This window comes from Coregonus clupeaformis, chromosome 35, assembly GCF_020615455.1.
Source record: "Coregonus clupeaformis isolate EN_2021a chromosome 35, ASM2061545v1, whole genome shotgun sequence".
Lineage (NCBI taxonomy): Eukaryota > Metazoa > Chordata > Actinopteri > Salmoniformes > Salmonidae > Coregonus > Coregonus clupeaformis.
Genome location: NC_059226.1, coordinates 12,241,852 through 12,260,632, shown reverse-complemented (window position 1 = coordinate 12,260,632; position 18,781 = coordinate 12,241,852). Strand labels below are relative to the sequence as shown.

General features: G+C 42.6%; 1 protein-coding gene across 1 annotated transcript in view; it reads right to left on the bottom strand.

The window, feature by feature from the left end:
* LOC121550271 (nucleoside diphosphate kinase, mitochondrial) overlaps window positions 1-8,522 on the bottom strand; it is a 44,308-nt gene extending 35,786 nt beyond the window's left edge. The window contains exon 1 of the mRNA XM_041862461.1: window positions 8,251-8,522. Coding sequence (XP_041718395.1) covers window positions 8,251-8,410 — 160 coding nt within the window. The 5' untranslated portion in view covers window positions 8,411-8,522. The remainder of the gene's footprint in view (window positions 1-8,250) is intronic.
* Between the last annotated feature and the right edge of the window lie 10,259 nt (window positions 8,523-18,781).

Sequence of the window (18,781 nt, the reverse complement as noted above, 5' to 3'; positions counted from 1 at the left end):
GCAATGGCATACATAACAGTGTCATCTTCATACAGATGAATTTACAAGATTGAACAGACAGACCAATATTATTTAACAGGTCCCAATACCGACCCCTGCGGTACAGGAAACTAGACTTGACAGCGTCAGAAATCATGCATTGAAGCCTGATCCAGGCTTATTTCAGTCAGACATTGAATGAGAATGTAATGGTCAACAGTGTAGAATGCCTTGGAAAGGTCTATAAATAAGGCAGCACAATGTTTTTTATGATCTCAGCAATTTAACACATCATCTAGAATAACGGTAGCAGCTGAAATGGTGTCCAGGTCTAAAACCAGATTGGTGCCCATTTAGTTAAAAAAGTTATTAGCTGAGAGCTGGCCAGGGATTCTAAAACTTTGGAAAGGAAAGATAACTTGGAAATTGTACGGTAGTTATCTAAGTCAGAAGGATCTCCTCCTTTGTGTAGGGGAGGACATGTGCCACTTTCCAGATCTTAGGGAAAACACCAGTCTGTCAAGTTAAACATAGGTTACTCATTCTGCAATAAGTGGGGCAGAGAGCTGCAGTAAGAATGGATCAAGGATAATCATTCTAAGCTATATGGAATTGTTAAAACAGGTCTTACCAAGGATTTTTTCGATTTGATTTTGAATTTTAAGACCCCAAGAAGTATCAAAAAATGTATTTGATAAATTATTTTTGGCCTTACTGCCATTTGCCCACACAAACACGTTGAATAACAGATTCACTACATGGAACAACAGATAATCCCCCCAAAAATCAAAAGGACGTTTGTTCTATTGTGTTTTTTTTAAACATGTATTCAGACCCCTTGACTTTTTCCACATTCTGTTATGTTACAGCCTTATTCTAAAATTAATTAAATTCATTGTTTTCCTCATCAATCTACACACAATACCCAATAATGACAAATTTATTTACCTTATCTACGTAAGTATTCAGACCTTTTGCTATGAGACTCGAAATTGAGCTCCGGTGCATCCTGTTTCCATTGATCATCCTTGAGATGTTTCTAAAACTTGATTGGAGTCCACCTGTGGTAAATTCAATTAATTGGACATGATTTGGAAAGGCACACACCTGTCTATATAATGTCCCACAGTTGACAGTGCATGTAAGAGCAAAAACCAAGCTATGAGGTTGAAGGAATTGTCCGTAGAGCTCAGAGACAGGATTGTGTCGAGGCACAGATCTGGGGAAGGGTACCAACAAATGTATGCAGCATTGAAGGTCCCCAAGAACACAGTTGCCTCCATTATTCTTAAATGGAAGAAGTTTGGAACCTCTTCCTAGAGCTGGCCGCCTGGCCAAACTGAGCAATCGAGGGAGAAGGGCCTTGGTCAGGGAGGTGTCCAAGAACCCGATGGTCACTCTGACAGAGCTCCAGAGAAAGATTAACGGAGCAAAGTACAGAGAGATCCTTGATGAAAACCTGCTCCAGAGCGCTCAGGACCTCAGACTGGGGCGAAGGTTCACCTTCCAACAGGACAGCAAACCTAAGCACACAGCCAAGACAACGCAGGAGTGGCTTCGGTACAAGTCTCTGAATGTCCTTGAGTGGCCCAGCCAGAGCCCGGACTTTAACCCGATCAAACATCTCTGGAGAGACCTGAAAATAGCTGTGCAGCGACGCTCCCATCCAACATGACAGAGCTTGAGAGAATCTGCAGAGAAGAATGGGAGAAACTCCCCAAATACAGGTGTGCCAAGCTTGTAGCGTCATACTCAAGAAGACTCGAGGCTGTAATCGCTGCCAAAGGTGCTTCAACAAAGTACTGAGTAAAGGGTCTGAATACTTATGTAAATTTGAATAAGGCTGAAACGTAACAAAATGTGGAAATAGTCAAGGGGTCCGAATACTTTCCTAATGCACTGTATTTAACCCTTTATTTTTGCACAATCTCCATATACTGTATACCTGTACTTCCATTAATTTTTTCAACTGGTACCGGGGGACATTCAGACGAGTCTTGCTAGTTTTATGACTTAACAACTGGTCATAAATACCGTGCAGACTTTCTCTTCCTTGCCATGAAGTATTGGGAGAAAGGACGCCTTTGTTAACACAGAGATTCTTCCTGCCAAAACTCCAACATCCAAAAGTGGATAATGAAACAATATTTCTACACAAATAATGTGGGAAATGGTAGGTGGGGACTTAAAGAACAATCATGTCGAATTCGTTACTATGTTGTGATGTCATTAAAGACGGTGGAAAAACACAACTGTATCTCTGGGGGTGTACACTTCCCAGTTATGAGGTTTGCATCTAATTGTTGTATCAAATGAATGATTAAGTATAATAATACTTTTGTGAAGATAACAATGTGATTTTAGCATTCTAGATGAGATGATTGTTTTCCATATTGACTTGTTCTCAGTCAGTGGCCACGCCCAGATGAGCACAAACATGATGAAATGCCCCCTTTTCTACTCAAGTATAAAACCCTTCCTGAAGAAAGTCACCTCAGACCAAGCAGACTGCATTTCTTATCCGAATGAGCGGTGGTTAGGGTGCTAAGTATTATGATTACTGTGAGCGTAGTTTCCAAAATGTAATAACGATAGTTTGAATCTCTGTCTCTCCCTTCCACTCTGACCCCACCTTCTCCTAACCACGCAGTCATGCTATTGTTAGTCCAGTCCACTAGGGACCTGTTTTCATTGTATTACGTTAGTAATCAATAACCTATACCGTGTGTGTGTTTGTATTCTGTGTTATTATTTAGTTAGTTAGTAAATAAATAATTAAGCCAATTTATGTATTGCTGATTCATCAATAAGGTTAGGGTTCTTGCAGGTTCAAGGATTATGCGACGTTCAGAATGAGATTGATAAGAGGTAATTATTGAACAAGTGACTGTTATCAATATAACATTTAACTCAGAAAAAAAAAACGTCCTCTCACTGTCAACTGCGTTTAGTTTCAGCAAACTTAACATGTGTAAATATTTGTATGAACATAAGATTCAACAACTGAGACATAAACTGAACAAGTTCCACAGACATGTGACTATCAGAAATGGAATAATGTGTCCCTGAACAAAGGGGGTTCAAAATCAAAAGTAGCAGTCAGTATCTGGTGTGGCCACCAGCTGCCTTAAGAATTGCAGTGCATCTCCTCCTCATGGACTGCACCAGATTTGCCAGTTCTTGCTGTGAGATGTTACCCCACTCTTCCACCAAGGCAACTGCAAGTTCCCAGACATTTCTGGGGGGAATGGCCCTAGCCCTCACCCTCCGATCCAACAGGTCCCAGACGTGCTCAATGGGATTGAGATCTGGGCTCTTCGCTGGCCATGGCAGAACACTGACATTCCTGTCTTGCAGGAAATCATGCACAGAACGAGCAGTATGGCTGGTGGCATTGTCATGCTGGAGGGTAATGTCAGGATGAGCCTGCAGGAAGAGTACCACATGAGGGAGGAAGATGTCTTCCCTGTAACGCACAGCGTTGAGATTGCCTTCAGTGACAACAAGCTCAATCCGATGATGCTGTGACACACCGCCCCAGACCATGACGGACCCTCCACCTCCAAATCGATCCCGCTCCAGAGTACAGGCCTCGTTGTAACGCTCATTCCTTCGACGATAAACGTGAATCCGACCATCACCCCTGGTGAGACAAAACCGCGACTCGTCAGTGAAGATAACTGTTTGCCAGTCCTGTCTGGTCCAGCAACGGTGGGTTTGTGCCCATAGGCGACGTTGTTGCCGGTGATGTCTGGTGAGGACCTGCCTTACAACAGGCCGACAAGCCCTCAGTCCAGCCTCTCCCAGCCTATTGCGGACAGTCTGAGCACTGGAGGGATTGTGCGTTCCTGGTGTAACTCAGGCAGTTGTTGTTGCCATCCTGTACCTGTCCCGCAGGTGTGATGTTCGGATGTACCGATACTGTGCAGGTGTTGTTACACGTGGTCTGCCACTGCGAGGACGATCAGCTGTCCGTCCTGTCTCCCTGTAGTGCTGTTCCACAGGTGCATGTTCATTAATTGTTTATGGTTAATTGAACAAGCATGGGAAACAGTGTTTAAACCCTTTACAATGAAGATCTGTGAAGTTATTTTGATTATCTTTGAAAGACAGGGTCCTGAAAAAGGGACGCTTCTTTTTTTGCTGAGTTTATGTCTACCCACACTCACAGACTGGAATAATACCGTTCAGCTACAGGCAATATTTACTCCCTTCGAGAGCATGCCAATCAGGGCCTGGAGAGACTGCATGGCTAGAGTGTGCACAGGGTTGAGACACATGGCTATTGTCCGATTGGCTGAAGCCAAGGGGTGGAGGAGATATTAATCTCTCATGTGAGGGGGAGAAGGGGTGAGGATGGGTGAGAGTCAGACAGCGAGGCTCCAGAAAGCAAATAAACAAATGCTCACACAAACAGTGATACAGTGCCCTGTTGCGCCCTCAGCAGGGGGATTCTGTAACACAGAGTTCGATATTTACTTTATTTAGTGTCGTTTTTAACTCCCAAATGATCAACACCATGACCAGAGTAGCTACAGTGGGGAGAACAAGTATTTGATACACTGCCGATTTTGCAGGTTTTCCTACTTACAAAGCATGTAGAGGTCTGTAAGTTTTATCATAGGTACACTTCAACTGTGAGAGACAGAATCTAAAACAAAAATCCAGAAAATCACATTGTATGATTTTTAAGTAATTAATTTGCATTTTATTGCATGACATAAGTATTTGATCACCTACCAACCAGTAAGAATTCCGGCTCTCACCGACCTGTTAGTTTTTCTTTAAGAAGCCCTCCTGTTCTCCACTCATTACCTGTATTAACTGCACCTGTTTGAACTCGTTACCTGTATAAAAGACACCTGTCAACACACTCAATCAAACAGACTCCAACCTCTCCACAATGGCCAAGACCAGAGAGCTGTGTAAGGACATCAGGGATAAAATTGTAGACCTGCACAAGGCTGGGATGGGCTACAGGACAATAGGCAAGCATCTTGGTGAGAAGGCAACAACTGTTGGCGCAATTATTAGAAAATGGAAGAAATTCAAGATGACGGTCAATCACCCTCGGTCTGGGGCTCCATGTAAGATCTCACCTTGTGGGGCATCAATGATCATGAGGAAGGTGAGGGATCAGCCCAGAACTACACGGCAGGACCTGGTCAATGACCTGAAGAGAGCTGGGACCACAGTCTCAAAGAAAACCATTAGTAACACACTACGCCGTCATGGATTAAAATCCTGCAGCGCACGCAAGGTCCCCCTGCTCAAGCCAGCGCATGTCCAGGCCCGTCTGAAGTTTGCCAATGACCATCTGGATGATCCAGAGGAGGAATGGGAGAAGGTCATGTGGTCTGATGAGACAAAAAATAGAGCTTTTTGGTCTAAACTCCACTCGCCGTGTTTGGAGGAAGAAGAAGGATGAGTACAACCCCAAGAACACCATCCCAACCTTGAAGCATGGAGGTGGAAACATCATTCTTTGGGGATGCTTTTCTGCAAAGGGGACAGGACGACTGCACCGTATTGAGGGGAGGATGGATGGGGCCATGTATCGCGAGATCTTGGCCAACAACCTCCTTCCCTCAGTAAGAGCATTGAAGATGGGTCGTGGCTGGGTTTTCCAGCATGACAACAACCCGAAACACACAGCCAGGGCAACTAAGGAGTGGCTCCGTAAGAAGCATCTCAAGGTCATGGAGTGGCCTAGCCAGTCTCCAGACCTGAACCCAATAGAAAATCTTTGGAGGGAGCTGAAAGTCCGTATTGCCCAGCGACAGGCCCGAAACCTGAAGGTCTGTATGGAGGAGTCGGCCAAAATCCCTGCTGCAGTGTGTGCAAACCTGGTCAAGACCTACAGGAAACGTATGATCTCTGTAATTGCAAACAAAGGTTTCTGTAACAAATATTAAGTTCTGCTTTTCTGATGTATCTAATACTTATGTCATGCAATAAAATGCAAATTAATTACTTAAAAATCATACAATGTGATTTTCTGGATTTTTGTTTTAGATTCCGTCTCTCACAGTTGAAGTGTACCTATGATAAAAATTACAGACCTCTACATGCTTTGTAAGTAGGAAAACCTGCAAAATCGGCAGTGTATCAAATACTTGTTCTCCCCACTGTATATCACAAAATGGGGGTGGGACCATATAAACCCCAAAATAGTGTTACATTTGACTCCATAGGAGTTTAATTAACTCTTGCGATTTTACTGTGTTTGATTTCAGGAATCCTCCAACCGGGATTTCGGGGAAAAGCAGGGAATTTATTTAAAGTTCCAGGAATTTTGCAACCCTAATCAAGACAAAGGACCAAAGTTAGCACAGGTATAAACAGGGCTTTAAAATCAGTGTCACCCTTGGCCCAAGAGGGAATTTCCTCTTGGCCTAATGGTTTCTAGTGAATACAGGATTCAGGGTTCACATCCCACCTGTGACACTCAGGCAGCATTTAATTCCAAAAAGTGTCTCCCTTGCCACCAACCTTCATTCACACCCCTTTGAGACAACTGCATAGGTGTGGGAAGAAGTCCTATTTTCCACCATATTGGTACTACATGATCTAGTATCAGATCTGTGAAAGGGAGTAAACAAGGGCAGAAGAGGTGGCACAACCTTCTGTCATGAAATGCAGCCAGCGTCTCCATATGGGAGGGAGAGGCTGTTATGCTTTTTAAAGGGTGTAATTCACCAGGAGGCCATTACATTCATTCAGCCTCAAGACCTTCTTGTTAAGACAATTGAGTTCAGGAAGACATTATTTGAAGTTGTATCCACTCTGGGACACTAGTATGGGAGAGGGGTGCACGAACAAGCTCATACTGAAAGTCTGATAACCAACATCCAAGCACAGCAGGTATAGGCCTATGTAGCCTAACTATTTTACAGATGATCTAGTCTCCAATATAGGCTATCTTTAAAGCCACAATCTGCCATTCCAATAACCAGACCCAGCCACTTTGTTTGGTAGGTTAAGATGGGGCTTGGGAAGTAATCACTCAAATTCATAGGCAGAGCTATGGATGCAAAGACTGACAGTCTATGAGATGGGAATTCTTATTTTTAAATAGCCTGAATTGATTAATATGTGAATATGTGACTTTTCCTAAATGTGTGTATTTTACACTCTAGCAGAACTTTGGGATAAATATAAAAAAAGACAAACACATTCTGATGATTTTTACCTCAAAGCGTCAAAATGACTATATGCATATTTAACAGTAGAATAGCCAGTACCACCAGCACCAATAGCCACCAGTCTAATAAATCAATTTAACATACACAATCACAAAGAAATCCATAAAAATGTTGTTGAGGAAGGTCATAAAAACATGATACTATGACAATTTATTTCAAAAGTTTTATTTTAGGCCTATCTGTGCTTAGTAGCTGAGGCTATATGGCTTCATCATGAAATCAACTTTAGCAGACATTACATGCTTATATTCCCCTGCTCTGCCCTCATCAACACATACAGTATATATTTTACAGTAAGAATATAATGGAATACAACAGAATAAAATATAAAGGATATTTTTCACAAATGGCTATAGCTGATTGTCACCAGTATTTTCAAAATGAGCCCATCCGCACAATTATTTTTATAATTTTGGCAAGACTAGGTTAATTTTAAATTTGAATCTACTCTTTCCGATAGGGTATAGCAATCAAAACTTCTGGCCTGCATGGACCTCTAGAGGATTATTTGAAAATGTGCTGTTTGGTAAACTCTGTTCCCTTCTTTGTCAATGCACAATGAGCTGGTCATCAGTCAATTTGACAATTGATATCAGACTATTGTCCATTTTTGTCTTTAGGCCACATCTATTATATGTGTAAAATTAGTTTCAATATAGTTTAGATGGTCCATTAGCTGGGCAGGCAACTGTTGTCTTACAGTCAGAAAATACACTATAGTCATTTTAGAATTTACAGTTTATGCGCTTCGGGATCAATCAATACATTTTCTGACTGATTACAATTTACATTTTATGTCCTGAGGTTTCTTATCACCTTTTTAAAATAATAAATGCATTCATTTTGCAACATATTTTTATTTATTATGGAATTTTACACAATTGAAAGATCAAATGGTCAGAATGAACATTATGGCCATTCTAGTAGTAATGGAATTTCGGTGCGCCGAGTGTTAATCACTTCTCTGTGCAAGCTTAACAAAAACATCTGAATAGCCAACATGTACAATACTATAATATGATAGCCTGGAGTACTTACAATGGTATAGTCTAAATAGGCTACTAACCTGTAATGGTACTGTATCCAGTGCGTCGATGCCCAAGCAGGAGGCAAAATGCGAACTCAGTGATATAACTTTTACTCGCTGGTAGAACTCCCCGACCCCAACAGTACGGACTCGGCAGGATAAGGTTTTTCAGCGCACACCTTTGAAATAGAACCATCATTTCAACAAACCAAAGTTATAGTAGACTTATCTTCAACTTATCTACCTGTAAGATTGTAGTTCAGCACAGCCAGTAGTGTTCCCTTTAAAGAAAATCACGAGTCCCACCCCCGTAAGGTAAACTAAGGTACATGTTTAACCCCAAATACGCTGGTTGTAGGTCTACAGTGGCACGACCAACATCTGTTGGTTTTTCAGTGTGCCTGGCCCCTGGTAAGTGTAGGCCCACATACAGTGCATTCGGAAAGTATTCAGACCCCTTGACTTTTTCCACATTTTGTTCCGTTACAGCCTTATTCTGAAATGTAATGTGATATTTAAAAATCTATCTACACCCAATACCCCATAATGACAAAGTGAAAACAGGTTTTTAGAAATGTCTGCAAATGTATTAAAAATAAAAAACAGAAATAGCTTATTTACATAAGTATTCAGCTCAGAGACAGGATTGTGTCGAGGCACAGATCTGGGGAAGGGTATCAAAAAATGTCTGCAGCATTTAAGGTCCCCAAGAACACAGTGGCCTCCATCATTCTTAAATGGAATTAGTTTCGAACCTCTTCCTAGAGCTGTCAGCCTGGCCAAACTGAGCAATTGGGGGAGAAGGGCCTTGGTCAGGGAGGTGACCAAGATCCCAGTGGTCACTTTGACAGAGCTCCAGAGTTCCTCTGTGTTGATGGGAGAATCTTCCAGAAGGACAACCATCTCTGCAGCACTCCACCAATGAGGCCTTTATGGTAGAGTGGCCAGACGGAAGGCACTCCTCAGTAAAAGCCCCGCTTGGAGTTTGCCAAAAGGCACCTAAAGGACTCTCAGACAATGAAACAAGATTCTCTGGTCTGATGAAACCAAGATTGAACTCTTTGGCCTGAATGCCAAGCGTCACGTCTGGAGGAAACCTGGCACCATCCATATGGTGAAGCATGGTGGCGGCAGCTTCAGGCTGTGGGGATGTTTTTCAGCGGCAGGGACTGGGAGACTAGTCAGAATCGAGGGAAAGATGAACAAAGCAAAGTACAGAGAGATCCTTGATAAAAACCTGCTCCAGAGCGCTCAGGACCTCAGACTGTGGTGTAGGTTCACCTTACAACAGGACAACGACCCTAAGCACACAGCCAAGACAACGCAGGAGTGGCTTCGGGACAAGTCTCTCAATGTCCTTGAGTGACCCAGCCAGAGCCCGGACTTGAACCCGATCGAAGATCTCTGGAGAGACCTGAAAATAGCTGTGCAGCGACGCTCCCCATCCAACCTGACAGGGCTTGAGAGGATCTGCAGAGAAGAATAGGAGAAACTCCCCAAATACAGGTGTGCCAAGCTTGTAGCGTCATACCCAAGAAGACTCAAGCCTGTAATCGCTGCCTGCCAAAGGTGCTTCAACAAAGTACTGAGTAAAGGGTCTGAATACTTATGTAAATGTGATATGTTTTTATTTAATTTTAAAACATTTGCAAAAATGACTAAAAACTTGTTTTTGCTTTGTCATTATGGGGTATTGTGTGCAGATTGATGAGGGAAATAAACTATTTAATCCATTTTAGAATAAGGCTGTAATGTAACAAAATGTGGAAAAAGTCGAGAGGTCTGAATACTTTCCGAATGCACTGTACATGAAGGCCTATTTAAAGTTACCCATTGAAGGTGCATGCCATAGGCCTACATCCTCAACTGCTGCTGGATTTTTATTTCTGACACTAACTTGGATGAATAAAAAACAAAAATACAATAACATTGCCTAATTTTGCCTGGTTTTGAATAACACTAAGGGTTGGATTCAGACTCTAGATTAAGATTAAAGGGCAATTTAGTCCCAAAAGAAGACAAAACAAAGGTTATTATAATACTAGTTTCATTATCATCATGGTTAAAATAATAATAGCTATAAAAATACTATTTAAGAAAGTAATCTTTTGTTTAAATTAACTACACTAGAATTCGGCCTTCACCTAGACCTGTAGGCCTACAGTTCCACCAAACTGTTGGGAAGTGCAGGGAGCAGAACTCAGGAGGTAAAATTATTAAATTGTACTTGGGTCCCATCCCCACCCCTTTGGAAGCTAAACAAACACATAACATCACGTCAACAAACAAAGAGTGGGTCATTTACCTGAAAGAGAAGCCAAAATTGGAGCAAGTAAAAAGGCAAAGTCTAGGGTCACGGTCACACTGGATTTAAAAGAATAACCCAGAACAATCCCCATTCCCTTCTCCAAGTACAGCGTTTACAGAGCTGAGGCTAAGCATTCCCATTGCAATGAATCCTAACCAAACTGAACTCTATTCAGTTGTTGTGACCATGAACAAGCAAAGCATGTCATGGGAGGGGCACACACACACAGGCACAAACACACCTACAGGAAACCATTTATCCACAGTGCATATCATAACTTTTTTTTTTTAGGGGGGTAGATCAGCTTTAATATTGCTGATAGATTGTAGCTTCCATCAATGTAATTGTCTGCATCATTTCCAATCCCCCATATATATATTATATATACACACTACCATTCAAAAGTTTGGGGTCATTTAGAAATGTCCTTGTTTTCCATGAAAACATACATGAAATGAGTTTGAATAGGAAATATAGCAAAATGCATAGGAAATGTAGTCATTGACAAGGTTAGAAATAATGATTTTTAATTGAAATAATAAATGTGTTCTTCAAACTTTGCTTTCATCAAAGAATCCTCCATTTGCAGCAATTACAGCCTTGCAGACCTTTGGCATTCTAGTTGACAATTTGTTGAGGTAATCTGAAGAGATTTCACCCTATGCTTCCTGAAGCACCTCCCACAAGTTGTATTGGCTTGATGGGCACTTCTTACATACCATACGGTCAAGCTGCTCCCACAACAGCTCAATAGGGTTGAGATCCGGTGACTGTGCTGGCCACTCCATTATAGACAGAATACCAGCTGACTGCTTCTTCCCTAAATAGTTATTGCATAGTTTGGAGCTGTGGTTTGGGTCATTGTTCTGTTGTAGGAGGAAATTGGCTCCAATCAAGCGTCATCCACAGGGTATGGCATGGCATTGCAAATTGGAGTGATAGCCTTCCTTCTTCAAGATCCCTTTGACCCTGTACAAATCTCCCACTTTACCACCACCAAAGCACTCCCAGACCATCACATTGCCTCCACCATGCTTGACAGATGGTATCAAGCAGTCCTCCAGCATCTTTTCATTTTGGTCTGCGTCTCACAAATGTTCTTTGTGATCCGAACACCTCAAACTTCGATTCGTCTGTCCATAACACTTTTTTCCAAGCTTCCTCTGTCCAATGTCTGTGTTCTTTTGCCAATCTTAATCTTTTATTTTTATTGGCCAGTCTGAGATATGGCTTTTTCTTTGCAACTCTGCCTAGAAGGTCAGCATCCCGGAGTTGCCTCTTCACTGTTGACGTGTTTTGCGGGTACTATTTAATGAAGCTGCCAGTTGAGGACCTGTGAGGCGTCTGTTTCTCAAACTAGACACTAATGTATTTGTCCTCTTGCTCAGTTGTGCACCAGGGCCTCCCACTCCCCTTTCTATTCTGGTTAGAGCCAGTTTGCGCTGTCCTGTGAAGGGAGTAGTACACAGCGTTGTACGAGATCTCCCGAGTGGCGCAGTGGTCTAAGGCACTGCATCGCAGTGCTAGCTGTGCCACTAGAGATCCTGGTTCGAATCCAGGCTCTGTCGTAGCCGGCCGCGACCGGGAGACCCATGCGACGGCGCACAATTGGCCTAGCGTCGTCCAGGGTAGGGAAGGGAATGGCCGGCAGGGATGTAGCTCGGTTGGTGGGGCATGGCGTTTGCGACGCCAGGGTTGTGGGTTCGATTCCAGTATGAAAAAATAAATAAATATATATATAAAAAAATTAAAATAATGAATGCACTCACTAACTGTAAGTCGCTCTGGATAAGAGCGTCTGCTAAATGACTAAAATGTAAATGTAATCTTCAGTTTCTTGGCAATTTCTCACAAGAAATAGCCTTCATTTCTCAGAATAAGAATAGACTGACGAGTTTCAGAAGAAAGTTCTTTGTTTCTGGCCATTTTGAGCCTGTAATTGAACCCACAATTGCTGATGCTCCAGATACTCAACTAGTCTCATGAAGGCCAGTTTTATTGCTTCTTTAATCAGCACAACAGTTTTCAGCTGTGCTAACATAATTGCAAAAGGGTTTTCTAATATCAATTAGCCTTTTAAAATAATAAACTTGGATTAGCAAACACAACATGCCATTGGAACACAGGACTGATGGTTGCTGATAATGGGCCTCTGTACGCATATGTAGATATTCCATTAAAAATCAGCCTTTTCCAGCTACAATAGCCATTTACAATATTAACAATGTCTACACTGTATTTCTGATCAATTTGATGTTATTTTAATGGACAAAAAATTGCTTTTCTTTCGAAAACAAGAACATTTCTAAGTGACTCCAAACTTTTGAACGGTAGTGTATATGTAGATAGTACCAGTCAAAAGTTTGGACACACCTACTCATTCCAGGGTTTTTCTTTATTTTTACTATTTTCTACATTGTAGAATAATAGTGAAGACATCAAAACTATTAAATAACACATTTGGAATCATGTAGTAACCAAAGAAGTGTTAAACAAATCAAAATATATGTTATATTTGAGATTCTTCAAAGTAGCCACCCTTTGCCTTGATGACAGCTTTGCATAAATAAAATAAAGAAATACCCTGGAATGAGTAGGTGTGTCCAAACTTTTGACTGGTACTGTACATATATTACAAATCCTGCTTATCTTAATTTCCATAATTAACAAATAATATTCGTAATAATGTAGGCAGTTCATCGCAAAGGATTGTTACCCGTAACCAGGATTGCCATTACAAAAAGTAGATTTTTGGCAAGCAATTATTACTTTAGCAAACAATTATTGTGAGTCATCCTATATTGTCCCTAACATATTTACTCCCTAGCAACAGTTGTGGGATACATACATACACACACACACACACACACACACACACACACACACACACACAACCCCTTTCCCCCACAAACAACCATCAACTCAGATGCTCAACAGTTGTTCCATCCCAGAGCCCAACTCAAGAAAGGACTTGATTTACGAATGCATATACTGTTGCAGTGTTTGAGAAGGCATGTCAAATGTAGCAAAAACTGGCAAAAAATTGGGAGATTTGATTAACCATTGTCAATTCCTAGGTGATGGAGATCAGATACACCCCCTTCCCCTGAAACACACACACGCTGGTCCCCCGTTGTGACCATTTCCCCAAGCATCTCTGTGCAGTCAGACCTTTGATTATTTTGTGCCACCAGGGCCACAATAATATGCCCCCTCTCTGAATGTCCGAGTGTGATCCCCTCCCCATGGGTTACTGCAGCTAGTGTTGCCAGCACTGCCACTAACTGGGTGGGGGCACCCCACCGGAATCCCCACTGCCTAGGTACAAGGTTGTCAAGGTTCTCATTAGCATTTTTGAGAATTTCCTTGTATATTATGCTCTCCCATCAGGGGGCTTTGGCTTTGTAGGACCAACCCTGCCAGGCAGGCTCAAAATGTTGAGGGGGCGGTGCTGCTTTAGTAGGTCTCTGACCGCATTTATCTTTCTGTTTTGGCTGCGTATAGCCTACTTACAGTAGGCCCATAAAATAGATAAGGCCTTCTCATTAGTGTATGGGTCGCTCAGGTGGGTGTCTAGACCCATGGGCGGCACACAATTGGTCCAGCATCGTCCAAGGTAGGGGAGGGTTTGGCCGGCAGCGATGTGGGTTCGTTTCCCACGGGGGGCCAGTATAAAAAAAAAAACATAAAAAAAAAACATGTATGCATTCACTAAATGTAAGTCCCTCTGGATAAGAGCATCTGCTAAATGACTAAAATGTAAAATGTAAATGTAAGGTATACGGTTGGGGACCATTCCATCATGATAGGACAATAAATAAATAAACTATATTTATAATGTATTTTAAAATGTAAACTCCCCTTTTCAGAACCCTGTCTTTCAAAGATCATTCGTAAAAATCCAAATAACTTCACAGATCTTCATTGTAAAGGGTTTAATCACTGTTTCCCATGCTTGTTCAATGAACCATAAACAATTAATGAACATGCACCTGTGGAACGGTCGTTAAGACACTAACAGCTTACAGATGGTAGGCAATTAAGGTCACAGTTATGAAAACTTAGGACACTAAAGAGGCCTTTCTACTGATTCTGAAAAACACCAAAAGAAAGATGACCAGGGTCCCTGCTCATCTGCGTGAACGTGCCTTAGGCATGCTGCAAGGAGGCATGAGGCCTGCAGATGTGGCCAGGGCAATAAATTGCAATGTCCGTACTGTGAGACGCCTAAGACAGCGCTACAGGGATACAGGACGGACAGCTGATCGTCCTCGCAGTGGCAGACCACTTGTAACAACACCTGCACGGTATATCCGAACATCACACCTGCTGGACAGGTACAGGATGGCAACAACAACTGCCCGAGTTACACCAGGAACGCACAATCCCTCCATCAGTGCTCAGACTGTCCGCAATAGGCTGAGAGAGGCTGGACTGAGGGTTTGTAGGCCTGTAAGGCAGGTCCTCACCAGACATCACTGGCAACAACGTCGCCTATGGGCACAAACCCACCGTCGCTGGACCAGACAGGACTGGCAAAAAGTGCTCTTCACTGACGAGTCGTGTTTTTTGTCTCAACAGGGGTGATGGTCGGATTCGCGTTTATTTACATTTACATTTTAGTCATTTTAGCAGACGCTCTTATCCAGAGCGACTTACAGTTAGTGAGTGCATACATTATTTTTTTATACTGGCCCCCCGTGGGAATCAAACCCACAACCCTGGCGTTGCAAACGCCATGCTCTACCAACTGAGCTACACCCCTGCCGGCCATTCCCTCCCCTACCCTGGAGGACGCTGGGCCAATTGTGCGCCGCCCCATGGATCTCCCGGTCGCGGCCGGTTACGACAGAGCCTGGATTCGAACCAGGATCTCTAGTGGCACAGCTAGCACTGCGCTGCAGTGCCTTAGACCACTGTGCCACTCGGGTACTAGTGGTTATCGTCGAAGGAATGAGCGTTACACTGAGGCCTGTACTCTGGAGCGGGATCGATTTGGAGGTGGAGGGTCCGTCATGATCTGGGGCGGTGTGTCACAGCATCATCGGACTAAGCTTGTTGTCATTGCAGGCAATCTCAACGCTGTGCGTTACAGAGAAGACATCCTCCTCCCTCATGTGGTACCCTTCCTGCAGGCTCATACTGACATGACACTCCAGCATGACAATGACACCAGCCATACTGCTCGTTCTGTGCGTGATTTCCTGCAAGACAGGAATGTCAGTGTTCTTACATTTACATTTTACATTTTAGTCATTTAGCAGACGCTCTTATCCAGAGCGACTTACAGTTAGTGAATACATATATATATTTTTTATACTGGCCCCCCGTGGGAATCGAACCCACAACCCTGGCGTTGCAAACGCCATGCTCTATCAACTGAGCTACATCCCTGCCGGCCATTCCCTCCCCTACCCTGGACGACGCTGGGCCAATTGTGCGCCGCCCATGAGTCTCCCGGTCGCGGCCGGCTGCGACAGAGCCTGGATTCGAACCAGGATCTCTAGTGGCACAGTTAGCACTGCGATGCAGTGCTTTAGACCACTGCGCCACTCAGGAGTTCTGCCATGGCCAGCGAAGAGCCCGGATCTCAATCCCATTGAGCACGTCTGGGACCTGTTGGCTCGGATGGTGAGGGCTAGGGCCATTCCCCCCAGAAATGTCTGGGAACTTGCAGGTGCCTTGGTGGAAGAGTGGGGTAACATCTCACAGCAAGAACTGGCAAATCTGGTGCAGTCCATGAGGAGGAGATGCACTGCAGTACTTAATGCAGCTGGTGGCCACACCAGATACTGACTGTTACTTTTGATTTTGACCCCCACTTTGTTCAGGGACACATTATTCCATGTCTGTGGGACTTGTTCAGTTTATGTCTCAGTTGTTGAATCTTATGTTCATACAAATATTTACATGTTAAGTTTGCTGAAAATAAACGCAGTTGACGTTTCTTTTTTTTGCTGAGTTTATATCCCATATTTGGACAAAATTGAAAGCTCTCTCTCACAACCCCTGCTCACAAACACACATGGGCTCTGGGATTTGCAACGATTATCCTTTTTCACTCACTTAACGCCACACTTTTTTAAACACAAAAACACACCCCACTTTCCATCACAATACATCCGCACACATACTGTGACTTTCATGTTCCAGTTCCTCATATTTGAAGATTAATTATTTCGCTAATTAATTATTTTCCAACATTCCCTATCTAGAATGGTATACTGTAGTTGTAGTTTATTTCTTTTCTATATCTTTTTTATTACAATCCCTGTACCCAATCTTCAAGGAGAATAGATTAAAAGGGAAACATGTAGCTGTCGTAGTCAATAAAATGTACGTTGATAACCAAATGTTCTGAGACACAAAGACTACTCCATGGCTATTCTAAATATTACAAAGTTCCCATAGAGGAGTCGAATAATGGAACACCCAATACTATCCATGGTAGGGATTGTAATACAAATATATAGAAAAGCAATAAAATACAATAAAATACAACAATTGTTAAAGAAATAAACTACAACTACACTATACCATTCTAGATAGGGAATGTTGGAAAATAATTAGTATTAGACTTTCCATTTATAGTATTTCATAAATTGATATCTTTAAAGAAAGCAAATTTGGCAACGATTGGGCACTCATACCTCTGTCCTCTCTGTCCGAAACACAAGCTGTGTCAATCATAAACTAAAAGCTATTATCGAGGTCATTTCCTTAATATGTGATGTCAGAGTTCAGCATGTGGGATAAATTGGAGCTCAGGGATGATAGACAAGTTTCCCACTAGTAATTACCAGTTGGAGGGCCGTTCAACTGGCATTTTTCCAGTCGTATGTGGTAAATACCACCTTCCCACTTGGTTATGAACGTAGCATTATGTTGGGGAAAGCTCAATGTTATGCCGATGCTCAGCAATATCGCAGTGTGATTGACCAGAAGCTCTACATACAGTAGCTTCCAGACCCTACTGGATTGGCGGTTGATACCTAGCCCTACCTAGCATGATGTTGGCTTGCTAGCACCCACATAGGGACGCCATGTAAATGTTACATTTTGTATATAATTATTTCCAATATAATTATCGATAGTTAACATTTGTGTAAAAACTAAATAAATAAACACAATGTGACCAGGAAGCACCAGGCGACCTGCGTTGATCTTGCCTTACAAATTTGACCAATCACTGCACTATTTCCACATAAAGTCAAGTCATTGCAAAATTGTCGCACAACATTGACCTATCACGGCACTATAAAAAGAAGGCTTGCAACCAATCATCGCACATTTACTGCATATGGTTCAATTAAGCCACATTTCAACAAGCTGATATTGAGTACGAGGGAGGGAGGGGGCGCAGTTATGTTATGGGGAAGGGAGGGGATAATGGCCGATATCCATAGAGCATGTTGGGGCGATGAAACAACGGAGCCCCATTCATTTTCAATGGAGGGAAACGAAGTGGGCGGGGGGACTGTTGGGCGATGCAAGCATTGGCGAGGAAGCGTGAACAGGGCGGGACCAAATTTAGGGAAAGCTGAACTTTATGCAAATATTCTGCAATATCAATGCTCACTATAGCTTCCAGACCCTACTGGATTGGCTGTCGATACCTAGCGGTACATAGCATGCTTGATAGCTTGCTAGCACCCACACGAGGGCGACGCTAGAGTGGCTCTCCAAATGTCATGTTATAGTGGATCCTTAGTGTTAGAGTCCTTAAGCTGTCATTTTTTTTTTTTTTTTTGAATTTCTATGTTTTATGTCATGTTTCTCACCCTATAGCAGTGCATTTTCTTGTACATTAAGCAAATATCTGTGAACATCAGACAATAAATAAATATCTAATCTATAGTCTAACCCACATGTGTCAAACTCATTCCACGGAGGGCTGAGTGTCTGCGGGTTTTCGCTCCACCCTTGTACTTGATTGATGAATTAAGGTCACTAATAAGTAAGGAACTCCCCTCACCTGGTTGTCTAGGTCTTAATTGAAAGGAAAAACCAAAAACCCGCAGACACTCGGCCCTCTGTGGAATGAGTTTGACACCCCTAACCCCACAAGGGAATCCTTTCATCAAGTCATTAGGATTTCTGAGGCAAAATGCATATCTTTAAAAACATTGTGAAATGGACCATTATGACCTTAACTGCACTAGGTTGAACAGTGAAAATATCCATAGCCTAATAAAATATATTTTAGACTTCTAGTCTGTCTATGTGCTCTTAGCCAACTCCTTTGTCGTTGCTTAGTCAGAT